This window comes from Mustelus asterias, chromosome 22 (assembly GCF_964213995.1).
Source record: "Mustelus asterias chromosome 22, sMusAst1.hap1.1, whole genome shotgun sequence".
Taxonomy (NCBI): Eukaryota; Metazoa; Chordata; class Chondrichthyes; order Carcharhiniformes; family Triakidae; genus Mustelus; species Mustelus asterias.
In genome coordinates this window covers 27,760,067-27,774,962 of record NC_135822.1, presented here as the reverse complement: position 1 = coordinate 27,774,962, position 14,896 = coordinate 27,760,067, and the positions used below count along the sequence as shown (strand labels likewise).

The 14,896-nt window shown below is 47.7% G+C and overlaps 1 protein-coding gene across 1 annotated transcript; it reads left to right on the top strand.

Annotated features, from left to right (window-relative positions):
- Window positions 1-222: 222 nt before the first annotated feature.
- On the top strand, window positions 223-4,066 carry klhdc7a (kelch domain containing 7A). The gene has a single exon (XM_078239762.1). It carries the CDS (start codon window positions 223-225, stop codon window positions 3,061-3,063), a length of 2,841 nt encoding a protein of 946 aa, XP_078095888.1. The 3' UTR covers window positions 3,064-4,066.
- Window positions 4,067-14,896: the final 10,830 nt, after the last annotated feature.

Sequence of the window (14,896 nt, the reverse complement as noted above, 5' to 3'; positions counted from 1 at the left end):
TCCACAAAACTCCTGTTAATTCGGCAGAGTGGCGACAGAGGCAGGCGTACAGTGTCAGGTTTCACCTGTCACCTCAAAAGGTGAAGGTCATCTTCCCAGTAACGCAGGTGAGCTGGTTGGTGGCGGCCCAGTCATTCGATAGCTTGTTTGCGAAGGAATCAGCTTACACCAGGCATCAATTATTAAGTGGGTTTACCGAGCCCTGGGACCTGCCCGCTCACAATGGAGTTTGCGGCCAAAGCTATTGTGTCGGCTGCTTTGGTGGTCACCCTGACTTTAATATACAGGTGCTACAAACTGCGAGCTGTCAACGCCGCCCGAAGCCGCGTCCCGGAGAGTTCAGACGGTCAAGAATTATCAGAGTCCAGAGAAAAGGGGCAAGGAGTCCGGCCTTTGCAGAGTTCACAGGGGGCAAGCAGGGAGGAAAATACTGATGGCCCAATGAGGCACATTGAGGCGGATCAGCACTCCAAGAAGCCTGAGCCGGGAAGCCAGTCACTGGAGCTGGCAGCTGAGCACCCTGAAAAGGAAAGAGTGAATCCCCGGGCCACAAGCCAGCTGAGCAATGGTAGGGGGATAGCCAAAGGCAACTGGCTGAAGGCAAAGGTTAGACGGCTCGGGGCATTCAAGCAAGTGAGGAATCGCCTGGCCACGACAGGGGTGACAGAGCCACGAGTTAAAGCTCCCACTCTAAACCCTGCCACAGCTCTAATTAGTGGTGAGTGCGCTGTCAGAACCTCTCAAGCTGAGGGGTGTGATAAACTGGATAACAATGAAAGCTCAGAGTCAGCAGGGGAAGAGGGAGAGAGCAGTGAATGCATTCTAACACTCGCAAAGCAGGATTGTTCCAACAATATCAGCTCGCAAACATATTTTGAGCAAGAATTAGACGTTTGCAGCAATGATGAGCCTCAGCCGGGTCAGGAAAGTTGTCCCTTTGATGTGCTGAGTGCCGGCCTCGGCGCAAAAATAACACGCCTGCCTGCGAATTCCACTGCCACCCCCCGAGATCATCTCATTTCACCTGCTTCCGACGCGATTAAACGCGTCCAGGATACACTTGTGGGGAATCAGCCGACTGAACTCGCGGGAAATGAGATGCTGGAGGGTCGGATCGACAGGCAGGGCACAGCAGGAAGTTCTGGAGAACATGAGAATATCAGCAGCAGCGCCTGTAAGTTGTACCCTGGAATCAAAATGCCAAGTTCTAATGCTCCATCTGTTCAGTCTACATATCGAGTCGAACATGAAAAGGCCAAAGCTGGCAATGGATCCGAAGGTGGGCCAAACCTTTCACAGTTATGCGTGGAAGTGAATCTATCTGACAATGAGATCATTTCGACTTCAGATGGGAATGAAGATAGGGACAGAAGTAGCAGCTGTTCTATTACTCAGGTTGCAAAAGATCCAACTTCTTTGGATGTCGGCAACCTCAAACTCCCAGCTTGCCAATGCCAGGCGAGAGAGCAGGCTGGTGTGTATTGTTCCTTGGGTTCGGGTCAGGGCACTGTGGTACCCTCCCAGAGCATGACTGGCGAAGTAGTGAACTCCCCTGTATCTGACTGGCGTCCTTCTGAACATCCAAATGTTTCTTCTTCTTGTTCAGCCAAGTCTGCCGCCCAAACTATAATGGAGGAAAGAACAGTGCTCAGAAAAGACAGTATTTCAGCAATTGCAGAGACCCCATCGTTGTTAATAGACTTCCACTCCGAGACCAGGGATTGTTCAGAGAGAAGTCACTCCAGTCAACTCAACTCCAGAGCTCCGTCTGTGGATGACCTCAGCTCCAGCTCTTTGGGGTCTTTGGTGGATTCGTTGTATTTGTCCCAACCAGACCTCAGCAAGGAGACACCAGTGGAAGTTGTAGCCAGAGCCAATTTCATTCAGATCCCTTTGAACAATCAGTCAACCGTTGAAGTCATGAAATGCCGTCTGGATCTGGGCAATTGTTACGAGATTCTATGTGTTGCGAAGAAACACGATTTGAAGGACCTTCAAGATGCTGCTTATCAAGTCATGAGTGACAATTACTTACAGGTTTTGAAGAATCCGAACATTTATGGCCAACTAAAAGCAGACGAGCGAGAACTCATCCTGGCTAGAAGGACGTATGGTCGAAGGTATTTGATGGTTGCTGATGTGGATGTTCAAGAGAATGTCTGGGCTAAGACCACAGTGCAAGCCAACAGGGAAGGTGTTGCCAACACTGCCAGGCCACAGAAACCTTCTCAAAGCAATCACAAGCTTTATTATTACAAGGAAGAGAATGATTCTTGGTATCCGTTAGTCAACATGACGGTTGAATCAATCTCCAAAGATTGCGCCTTGTGTACCATGTTTAATTACCTGTTCGTCGTGGCTGGTTGTCAAGGCATCGGCAGGGAAATCAAACTTTCCAATAAAGTGTTCTGCTACAATCCAGTTACGAACATTTGGAGTGAGATAAGGCCACTCAATCAGGCCAGGCCCAACTGTAAGCTTGTAGCCCTGGACGGCTATCTTTATGCAATCGGAGGAGAGTGTCTCTCCACAGTAGAGAGGTACGATCCTAGAATGGACAGGTGGATCTTCACCGCACCCCTGCCACAAGGAACCTTTACTATAACGCATAAAGCCACCGTGTGCAGTGGGGAGATTTATGTGACCAGGGGCACCTTCTACTATCAGCTTCTCAAATACAATGCCAGAGAGGACACGTGGAATGTTTGCACCGTGATGAGCAGGAAGGACAAGACCACCGACATAGCGGCGGTCAAAAATTTCATCTACAGATTTGAGATTAACCAGCACTTTGGGATCAGTGTGCACCGGTATCACATCATCACCAAGATTGGTGAAGAATGTGCCACCAAAAGCTCCGGCAAGCTGGCACCGTTTCAGTGTGTGGTCGTGGATGATACTATTTACTGCGTAAATAAGCAGTTCCTGATGCAGTTTGTAGCTCAGGATGTTTCACCTTATTTTCGAGCAGAAGGCCTCACTGCCCTTCCAGGAGCTAAGGGAATCCTCTTCCCCTTTGTTCTTACACTACCGGAAAGAGATTCATTGCAGACCCCAGTGTAAGCACTGAAAGGGCCTCAGTGTCTGGTCAAGATCCTCACTCCATGTGAAAATACTTTCTAAAACTGTTTGATATTGTTTTTGATGGTGTACTGGTAACTCTTTCCTCCTGTCCAAGGGATGTTTGGCTTGGGGCAGGGTAATGGGGGAGTCTTTATCACCCTGTCACATGGAACTATTCTAGTTGTGAAGCTTTCCATGCTGCCTCTCAAAGTCCCTCAGTAAATCGCTGTTAGAATCATAGAATCCCTACAGTGCAGAAGGAGGCCTTTTGGCCCATTGAATCTGCACCAACTCTCCGACAGAGCATTCCCACCCAAGCCCTAATCCCATAACCCCACAGATTTACCCCATTAATCCCCCTAAGTTATACATCCAGGGACACTAAGGGACAATTTAGCCTGGCCAATCCACCTAATTTGCACATCTTTGGACTGTGGGAGGAAACCGGAGCACTCGGAGGAAACCCACACAGACACAGGGAGAATGGGCAAACTCTATACAGGCACCCAAGGCCCGGAATCGAACCCGGGTCCCTGGCGCTGTGAGGCAGCAGTGCTAACCACTGCACCACCATGCCAGAAGATTAGTTTTGACATAGTTAATGAGCTATGTCCCCAGTCTATCCTCACCACTCCTTGGACTGGGTACAGTGTTGTGGAGAAATCTACACGAACAGTCAATGTTCACAATGTTGGGCGCCACTGACGTTTGAGAAAAGTAAGAGAGGATTGGTGATGAGGCCTACCATGTGGCTCAGCGGGTGAGTAGCTAAGCGATGTGTTCAAGGAAGATTGGCCCTCGGTAGAGTTGCCAGTTCTGGTGGGATGAGCAAATACCACTTTGGTGGAGAGTAATCATGCAATGTGATGCCACTCTCTGGTCAAAGAGCCCTTGGCTGCAGACTGTCCAGGCCTGTACACCCATGTATGTGTCATATCTCCACTGCAGCATATCTCAAATAAGACGAGTATAGGTTGAAGATTGTTTTTAATTGCAGGCTGTTTTTGTAAGCGGAGAGGGAGAATCATGTGACGAAGATCACCTTGCCGCATAATAAACATGCTCTTTTTGTCTACGTACAGTCCAGAACCAAAGCTGAATGAGATCAGTGCAGGTGTATACGAGAGAGGGAGCAAAGGAGAGAGAGAAAACAGTTTAAATCTCTTTAAAAAAGCTTTGCAAAGTACCCTTCAACCTTAATTTTAAGTATTACTAATGGTTCTTTTCATTGGCCGGAACTCTACCACCTGGCCCGCCACGGAATCAGCGCGGGCGAGGGTCGGACAATGGGAATCTCTGTTGACCTCGGGCGGGAATTTCCAGTCTCGCCCGAGCGAGGCCATAAAATCCCACCTCATTACGTCAACATTTCATTTCCCGGCTTTATCACTACGGTCAGCTCAGTTTATTTTACCGGCACATCCGCCCGAGCTTCGTGCAATCCCGCCCGAGGTCAACGGACAATACCGTTCTCCGAGCCTCGTCCGCCCCCGGAATCGGGATGGGCGTGCCGGTAAAATTCTGGCCCTAGTGTGTGAACCAGATTCGTGCCAACAGCACGTGGTTTGATTTCTCCACTCCAGTTGAGGTGGATTTGGGGCCCACCTCCTCGTATTGTTTTGCTGGGGTCGTCCAGTGAATAATCACCAAGGACCTGCCTGCAGGCAGGGGGCTGGAAATGTGTTTGAACAAAGTTTTGTAGGCTTCCACTAATGTTTAGGAAGAATAGGAGAGAAGTGCTGATATGATCTGTCCATATTTGTTCAGTGAGTGAAAGGGTAAGTAGTGAAGCGATTCAAGCTAATTCTTCAGTGTCTGAATCCTCATGCAATGGTTTAGTGTATGGGAGTAATTTTACTGTGTTCCCATAACTGTGTTCCCATAATCCAAAGATGTGCGGATTCGGTTGATTGGCCATGCTAAATTGACCCTAACGTCAGGGGGATTAGCAGGGCTAATGCGTGGTGTTACGGGGTGTAGGGCCAGGGTGGGATTGTGATCAGTACAGACTTGATGGGCTGAATGGCCTCCTTCTGTACTGTAGGGGTTCTATGATTCTATTCTATGATTCTGTTCCCATGTGTCCATATTCCCACTACTGTGTTCCCATTACTGTGTTCCCAAGTGTCTGTGTTCCCATTACTGCATTCCCATCTATCTGTGTTCCCATTACTGCGTTCCCATGTGTCCATGTTCCCACTACTGTGTTCCCAGTGCTCAGATTCTCCTGCCAAGAGTACAAACCTGGGTATAAAGCCTTTCTTCCATGCTGGGACTGCAATATCAAGAATTCGCAAGCACATCCCTCACAATTATCCACAAACATTCATTCCCTCCACCTCTGATGCACAGTAGCAGCCGTGTACACCATCTATAAGATACACTCCAGGAACCCACCAAGAATCCTTAGGTAGCACCTTCCAAACCAACAACCACTACCATCTAGAAGGACATGGGCAACAGACACCACCACCTGCAAGTTCCGCTCAAAGTCATTCACCACTTTGTCTTGGAAATATATCGCTGTTCCTTCACTGTCACTGGGTCAAAATCCTGAAACTCCCTAACGGCACAATGAGTGTACGTACAACTCAGGGACTGCAGGGGTTCAAGAAGGCAGCTCACCACCACCTTCTCAAGGGCAATTAGGGATGGGCAATAAATGCTGGCCTCACCAGCTAAACCCACATCTCATGAATGAAATTTTAAAAAATTAAGTCAAATTTCCCACTCTGGCAAACAGCAGTGACAGATGGGCCCATATCCTATACTTATATCACTGACTCTGTTTTTTGACAGGGAAATGAAAGGGATGGAGCGGGGGAGGGCATGTTTTATACGTATATGTGTAGATTATATATAGAAAGGAATGGTCTTTTCCAAGTCTTTGTACCACAGTACAAGGTGAACTCATCTGCTATCTTTTGAACTTTATCTTGGATAAACTGATTCTGACTTCTGTGAACCTTCCATACTGACCTCAGACAGAAGCTTAAAAATTACCCTCATTCGGATAATTAACTTTCATCGCCAGGAAGGCAAACGTCCAAACTTACACCCTGATGTCACTCCCCTGCATACTTCAATCCTCCCTTTGATTCGAACTTGGCAAACTGTGCCAGTGCTGGTGACAACTGAACACCAAGGACAAAACCTTGCCAAAGAATGGCAGAGTGTTGTTTCCAGTGAGAAAACCGACATGTTTCTCTCCAGATTGTACGACACTCTGCCAAAAGAAATAAAAAGTGATGTTTCACGCTGTCATACAGGTGGCGAGGCGGGGGGGGAGGGGGTGGGGGGGGGGGACAGGAGGAGGGGAGGGCCTCAATTCCAACAAAACCCGACTGCTCAGAGATCAGGCCGCCATCTTTAATGACTAAACCTCAACCTCCACCCCCCGCCCAGCCCCACCTTGGAGGTCTCAGAGACTCAGGGACTGCCCTCCCCACATCTGATTGGAGTCAGCACCTCTCTCTTCCCGCCCCTCCCCCCCCCCCCCACCCCCCGCCCCGATCATCAGCCCTTTCTTCTCTCTGATCATCGGCAACTTCTCACCTTCTCCCAACACCCCCCCCCCCAAAGTCTGAGCCAGCACCCACCTCCACCACCCACCCCCCCACCTCCACCACCCACACCCCCACCCCCACCCCTCCAATGGCCATCACTGCCATCCCATGCTCCTCCATCCCACTCCTGGCCACCACCACATCTAAATGAATCCCCCACCACCCCATCCACTTAAGGCTTCCACTGGGGCCCACCCTTTGGCACAGGTTGGCACTGTCAGGTTGACATGGACATGGTGCAAACCTCCTGGCGGTGCCTACTTGTGCCAAGGGGCAGTGCCAAGGGGCATATTCCTCTCTCCCAGGGTCTTATCTTTACAAGCTCGGGGAGACCCCCACTTCTAGGTGAACCTGCGGTAAATGAATATCCAGTGAGGGGGGGGGGTGGGGATCGGGGGTGGGGAGGGGGGGGGGTGGAAGTCCCAGAAGGAGTGCCCGCTAATGACATGCTAATGTATGAGTTTTCTGCAGTCACGTGGCATGTTTCACGCCACTCCACCAATGCGAATTGCGCTTTGCGGATTTTAACAATGCAGTACCATTCCCGCAGGTGGAGAGTGCAGCCACAAAACCACCCCTCACATTCCAAACTGGGCAGCCTGACAATGTGATATAACCTGTTAAAATTACCACTAGGTCTTATTAGCATATATTCTCAATTACATTAAATAATATATATGCATTCAATTGCCTAGTTTCACAAGAGGCTTACTCCTTTAGTAAGCCTCTCAGGCCAATGTTACTGCACAGTTTGCATTGATGTGAAGTGGTTTTGGTTAGATACTGAGACAAACTGTATATTTAAACTTAGGAGTGGCGTTCAATGGTTTCGTATCATTTCAGCTGTGCTGGATACAAAGTTTAAAGTTAAAGTTTATCAGTGTCACAAGTAAGCTGACATTAACACTGCAATGAAGTTACTGTGAAATCCCGTAGTCGCCACACTCCGGCACCTGTTCGGGTACACCGAGGGAGAATTTAGCATGGCCAATGTACCTAACCCCAGCACGTCTTTCGGACTGTGAGAGGAAACCGGAGCACCCGGAGGAAACCCACGCAGACACGGGGAGAACGTGCAGACTCCACACAGACAGTGACCCAGGATCGAACCTGGGCCCCTGGCGCTGTGAGGCAGCAGTGCTAACCACTGTGCCACCGTGCCGCCCCATATGTAAGTGAAACCTGTACTAAGTGACCTTTACAAACATACGAAATGATTGCAGAAATAGGCTGGCTGGTTTATAAATCTACTCCACAATGGCTGGACATTCGTTTCCAAGCATCCCATCTCTCCCTGCCTTCTCCCCATCCCCATCCACAGTCGTGTAATCTCCTAGGTGAAGCAAAATGACAAGAGTAAACAGTCGGGGACAACAAGGGGAAAAAATGTACCCTGTACAATTCTTTTCTGACCACCTCTCATGATCAAAACCAGCCCGGTAACACCGTGAGTGATCTCTGCCCCAGTCAGGAGTCAGTCCAGCTCCCTCTTGAAGACACGCTTTGAGTCAATGCCCACCACTGCAGCTGGCTACACATTCTAGAGGCTCACCACTCTCTGGGAAAGGAAGACCCACCGACATCCCATCCAGTCCTTTCTTACGCTGTGTAAACCCATGTCCCTGGACCTTCCCAGTCTATTAAATCGGAATCATTCATGGACAGGAACACTATTCGACCATTTAATATCTCATAGACCACTATCAGGTCAACTGTAAAGCGATGCTGCTCTAAAGAACTTAGGCCAAGTTCCAAAGCTGGACATTTTTTTGGAATCGGTTATCCCTGACGAATCCGGAATTAAGAATCTACTGATGACCATGAAACCATTATCAATTGTCAGAAAAACCCATCTGGTTCACTAATGTCTTTTAGGGAAGGAAATCTGCCGTCTTTACCTGGTCTGGCCTACATGTGATTCTAGAGCCACAGCATTATGGTTGACTCTCAAATGCCCTCTGACTAGGGCAGCTAGGGATGGGCAATAAATGCTGGACAGCCAGCAACGCCCATGTCCCATGAATGAATAAAAAAACAAAAATTGAAACTGCTTCTGTGAGTTCCCCTTCATCTTAAAAATGCAGTCGAAACTGAATGGCGTTTTGGGTGTGTCAATATCTACCTGGTCAGAGAAAAAGATACAAAAGTCTGAGATCACGTACCAACGGACCCAAGAACAGCTTCTTCCCTGCTGCCATCAGATTTTTGAATGGGCCTACCTCATATTCAGCTGATCTTTCCCTTCACCCTCTGACAGTGGTTGACCTCAGTGGTGCATCGTTTTTTGGGAGCTGCCATCCATAAGATACTTTCTGGGAAGCTCAGGCTGTTACCCTGGTCCTTGCACAGGGTTCAGCCTCAGAACGAGGGAAGTCTACTGTACTTGTATCACCAGTACAGGAGCTAAACGTTGCTGAGGGCCCAGTCCCTGCAACAGTGCATGTTCCAGTGTTGACCAGGACAGCAGCGGTCGTTGCAGCAATGCCATTGTGTAACTGCAACACTATATTCTGCACCCTCACCTTTCCTTCCGCCCTGTGGACTCGATGTACTTTTTCTTTATTCTTTCATGGGACATGGACTGGTCAGCATTTATTGCCCATCCTGAGTTGCCCTTGAACCTAAGTGCCCATTTCAGAGGGCAGTTAAGAGTCAACCACATTGCTGTGGCTCTGGAATCACATGTAGGCCAGACTGGGTAAGGACGGCAGATTTCCTTCCCTAAAGGACATTAGTGAACCAGCTGGGTTTTTCCAACAATCGACAATGGTTTCATGGTAGATTATTAGTTCCAGATTTTCTTTTTTATTGAATTAAAATTGCACAATCTGCCCTGGCGGGATTTGAACCCGGGTCCCCAGGACAACAACTGAGTTTCTGGATTAATAATCCAGCGATAATATCACTCGGCCATCACCTCCCCCTAGCTTTGTCTGTATAGCGCGCAAGAAACAATACTTTTCACTGATTCCCAGTATATGTGACAATAATAAATCAAATCAAATATAACTCAGATCTGATGACCCAAACATTGTTGAAGGGGGACCCACGGGAGATTAGCATCACTAATCTCTCTTCACTGAGTGAGGATGCAGAGGCCGGAATTTTACCGGCACGCCCGCCCCGATTGCGAGGGCGGGCGAGGCTCTGAGAATGACATTCTCCATTGGCCTCGGGCGAGATCCTACGAACCTCGGGCGGACGTGCCGGTAAAAGTCCACCCAGAGTTTCTCATTGATAAGCTCATGTGTGGCAGAGTCAGATACGTCCCGTAGGCGAAATGTACATTTGAAGTGTAATTCCCAGTGTTTTGTGACGTTACATTGGATGTTCATCAGCAGTAATTTGCACTGTCTCGGTACAGGAGAACACAATTAGAGTAAGGCTGCACTTTATGCCACTTGACATTTTCTTTGAAGCCTGCAGTGACGAATGTGATTTAAAATATTTAATTTGCAATTTTCTGGTGAATGTGTCGATGGAAAAATTCACTGCGCTTTGAAATCATATATTACTGCAATCTAATAAAAATTCTCAAGACGAAAGGGTGACAGATTCCGGAATTCTCATTTCTGTATTCCGTAGAGTTTTTTTTACCTGTCACAGACTCAGCTTTTTCCAAGAGATTTAAAATACTTTTGAATGATTTATTCCCATAATGTTTTTGCCTCAACTTCCCAATAGTTCACCTCTGCTGCCAGCGGTGGCTAATCTGTTGTCAGAGATCTGCCAACAGCCCCGTCCTCAGAAACATGCAGTACTAACCAAATAAGACCAAATGAAATAAGTGCAGGAGTAGACCATTCAGCCCATCAAGCCTGCCCTGCTATTCAATGAGATCATGACTGAGCTGATATAATCCTCAACTCAACTTTCCCGCTTTATCCCCATAACCCTTGATTCCCTTACTGATTGAAAATCTGTCTACTCAGCCTTGAACATGCTTAATGACCCAGCCTCTATAGCCCTCTGCGGTGAAGAACTCCGCAGATTCACTACACCCTGAGAAAATAGGACAAAAGACAAAAAAGGACAATAGACCGTAGGGACAGCATGGCGGCACGGTGGTTAGCACTGCTGCCTCACAACGCCAGGGTACCTGGCTCAACTCCTGACTTGGGTCACTCTCTGTGCGGAGTCTGCACATTCTCCCCGTGTCTGCGTGGGTTTCCTCCGGGTGCTCCGATTTCCCCCCACAGTCTGAAAGACGTGCTGGTTAGGTGCATTGGCCATGCTAAATTCTCCCTCAGTGTACCCAAACAGGCGCCGGAGTGTGGCGACTGGGGGATTTTCACAGTAACTTCATTGCAGTGTTAATGTAAGCCTACTTGTGACAATAATAAACCTTAAACATCCTGTTTCAAGAAGGCAGCTCACCACCATCTTCTCAAGGGCAACGAGGAATGGGCAAAAGATGTTGGCCTAGCCAGCGACATCCACATCCTGTAGATTAATTTTTTAAATCTGCTTTTTCCTCCCCCGAGCATACACCCCCTTCCCCTTCATCATCCACTCAACACAAAGACATCAACAACATTGAATTTAGGGCCTTTTGCCATGAGGGGCTCACCCAATGGTGACAAATAGATGGAGGAACCTTCTACACCAGAGCTTTTAGCGGGGTCACATATCTAAATATCTCTTTGAGAAATAACTGGATGGGAATAAAATGATCTTCCTGAGTAGTGTGGGATGAGCTGAGGTGGAAAAGAAACAACTTCCATCCAGGCCTCTGCCCAAATTAAGAGCACAATTCTATCTTTCCCTTAACTTTTACCTCTTTCTTGTCTTTCTCCCCAGAGTTGCCGTCTCTGGATTAGGTTAGTCACTTTCAGTACCTCATTCTTCATCCCTAAGCCCAAAGAGCACAAAAGGAGGAAGATATTGAGCAGGGATCTGACTCATACTCCTTCTGCTGTCGCCCTCTGAAAACATTGTGTGTGTGTGTGTGATTAAATTATTTAAATAAGTAATACCATATCATTAGCAGGCCCAGGACTGAAGTCTCCAGGCCCGCGAGAGTCTTTCCCCCTCTCCCACCCCCACCCCCCCCAAACTCCCCTCCGCAAGGGGTGATTCACTCCAACGGAGTTTACAACAGCTTCCCACTAGCAGGGCTACCCGATCCCGTTGGAGTGATGAGAGCCCATGGAAGTCCCCTAGGAGGTTGGGAGTAAGGAGGGGCTGCCCCCTGGGCAATGTCGACTGGGTAGTGCCAGCCTGGCCCCTGGCACTGCGCAAGGGGCAATGTGGCAATGCCCAGAGGGCACCTTGGCACTTCCCACCCGGCATCAGCTGTGCCAAGGGGCAGGCCAGAGGGGGCAGGGCATGTCCAGGAGGCCCGCGATTGGGCCATGGGGGGATCAGAGGGGCGGTGTTGCGGGGATCACGGGGCTGGCCAGCAATCGGGAAGCCGGCAGTGTGGGTCTATTGCACATGCGCCAATCTCAGTGCTGACAGATCAGATTAGCGCATGCGCAGTGGCGCACTCAGTGCTGTATTGCCGGCCTCTCCAGTGGGAATAGGCCCCGCCCGTAGGTTTTTCACGTGATTCACGCTAGTGCACACTGCAGTGCACAGAGTGAGGAAATTCATTTTGAAAATCCCGCTGAAAAAACCAGCGGAATTTACTCCAGTTTTTATGCGAATTCGGCACTTAGAATTTTTTTGGGAGAATCCCACCCAATATTTTTCACCGTATGGCAATACATGTGACAATAACGAATCAAATAAAATCAAATACACACACAAACAAACATACACACACACACAAACAAACACATAAACATATACACATGCACACACAAATACACATGCATACACACAAATACAGAAACACAAACACTCATAAATACACACACATAAACACACGCACACACAAATACAAATACACATGCACACACAAACAAATACACACGCACACACAGTACAAATACACATGCACATACAAACACACACATTCACACGCACACACAAATACAAATACACACGCACACACAAACAAACACACACATACACACGCACACACAATACAAATACACATGCACATACAAACACACACATACACACGCACACACAAGCACAAATATACACACACACACACAAGACAAATATACACACACACACACAAGACAAATATACACACACACACACACACAAGACAAATACACACACACACACACACAAGACAAATATACACACACACACAAGACAAATATACACACACACATGCACAAACTAGGTAAGTGGAATGAAGTGAACTGTTTTTCTTGCTCTGAAACCTGCTATTACACAGTCTGTCGGAGTCCCCAGCAACTGAAACTGGATTAGATATAAATGCCAGTTAGTCAAGCTTGCAATGCAGGCCTCTAAGAGTAGATTAAACATTCTGCTGCACTTACTTTGCTTCAAGCAAACATAATGTTCAACAATAAATAACTCACTGCAATGGAAAGAAATCCTGTGGGAGGCAGTCCAATGTGTTGCTTTGAAGTTGCAATTCAAAATGAAACGAGAAGAATAGAAAATGTTCCACAAGTCTGTTTTTGTTCAGTTGCAAGCAATTGAACACAATTTGCATTCAGACACATCACATAAAACATTGCTCTGTCGCCCATAGGCTGGTCAATGAAGCTGAAGTACCGATCAGCCACGATCTGATTAAATGGCAGCGTAGCCTCGAGGGACTGAATGGCCTACTCCCGTCCCCATGAACTCCTCCCCACTTGGGTCAAGCTACCCAAGTGTGGCCTCCCTTGCTTGTATTTATCTTATGACTTACTGAGGAATGGTGTTGGGAAGAATGGAGCGAAAAGAGATTAATGCTTATGTTACGCTTTAGTCACCTGTCAGCAAAAGCAAAGGCAGAAAATGGGGAAATGTTTAACTCCAGGCTTAGAAGGGGCACTCAGAGGACAGAACACATCATCATGCGGCCAGTGAGCAGACACTCCACTGTGGCTGGAGAGGTCCTGTATCAGTACTATATCCATATCTCCCAGAATGACCCAGTCTCCTGAGTTAGTGGTAGCAGCATCACATCATTCATATAGAATTTACAGTGCAGAAGCAGGCCATTCGGCCCAACTGGTCTGCGCTGGTATTTATACTCTACTTGGTTGTAATGACTTCAATCAGGCCACTGAGGTTGGCCAATTGGAATATGAACTCCCTGATTAAAGGGTCAATTGATGGGCCAATCAGGGAGCCTTTTCCTTGTATTTAACTGGGAGTGTCAGTTCCTCGGGCACTCCCGAAGGTGGATTGCTGACTGATAGCACTCTGTGTACTGCTGTTGCACTCTGTGTACTGCTGTTGCACTCTGTGTACTACTGTTAGAATTATAAATAAACAGATTTTGGTGAAGGGACTTCTGCCTCCGAAGACATATTACAGTGGGTCTCCTCCCATTCTAAACTTAGGTCATCTGACATTTTTATAATGAAAATGCCATTTAACCAGTACCTATGGGACCTGAGGAATTGTCTATGAGTGTGATATATCACTGCAACAAGTGAACCACAAATTCTAATTAAAGGTAGGGAGTGTGGGCTTAAGTCACGATGTGTAAACCTGCACAACTGCGCAAACACAGTAAGAAGTTTAACAACACCAGGTTAAAGTCCAACAGGTTTATTTGGTAGCAAAAGCCACACAAACTTTCGGAGCCTTAAGCCCCTTCTTCAGGTGGACACAAACTCAATTTACAGAAATCGTCTTGGAGATCCTCTCCACTTGGAGCCGGCAGATCGACACCGCAAACTGCCGGCTCCAAGTGGAGAGGATCTCCAAGAAGATTTCTGTAAATTGAGTTTGTGTCCACCTGAAGAAGGGGCTTAAGGCTCCGAAAGCTTGTGTGGCTTTTGCTACCAAATAAACCTGTCGGACTTTAACCTGGTGTTGTTAAACTTCTTACTGTGTTTACCCCAGTCCAACGCCGGCATCTCCACATCACAACTGCGCAAAGACAGAAATAGCAATAACACCGAGGCAGATTCTACAGTGCCCAAACATGTCATTCAATCCAATAGACACATGCCTATTTTTATATGACAGTCAAACCGATATCTAATACGGCCTGATTCTAACCCGATCTGGATTTCACCTGACCTAGATACAATCTGACCTGGATATAATTTGACCTGGAAATATTCTGACCTGGTTCTAATTTGACTTGGATCTAACCTGGCCTGGGTCTATAAACAGAAAATGCTGGAAATTCTCAACAGGTCTGACAGCATCTGTGGAGCGAGAATCATAGAATCCCA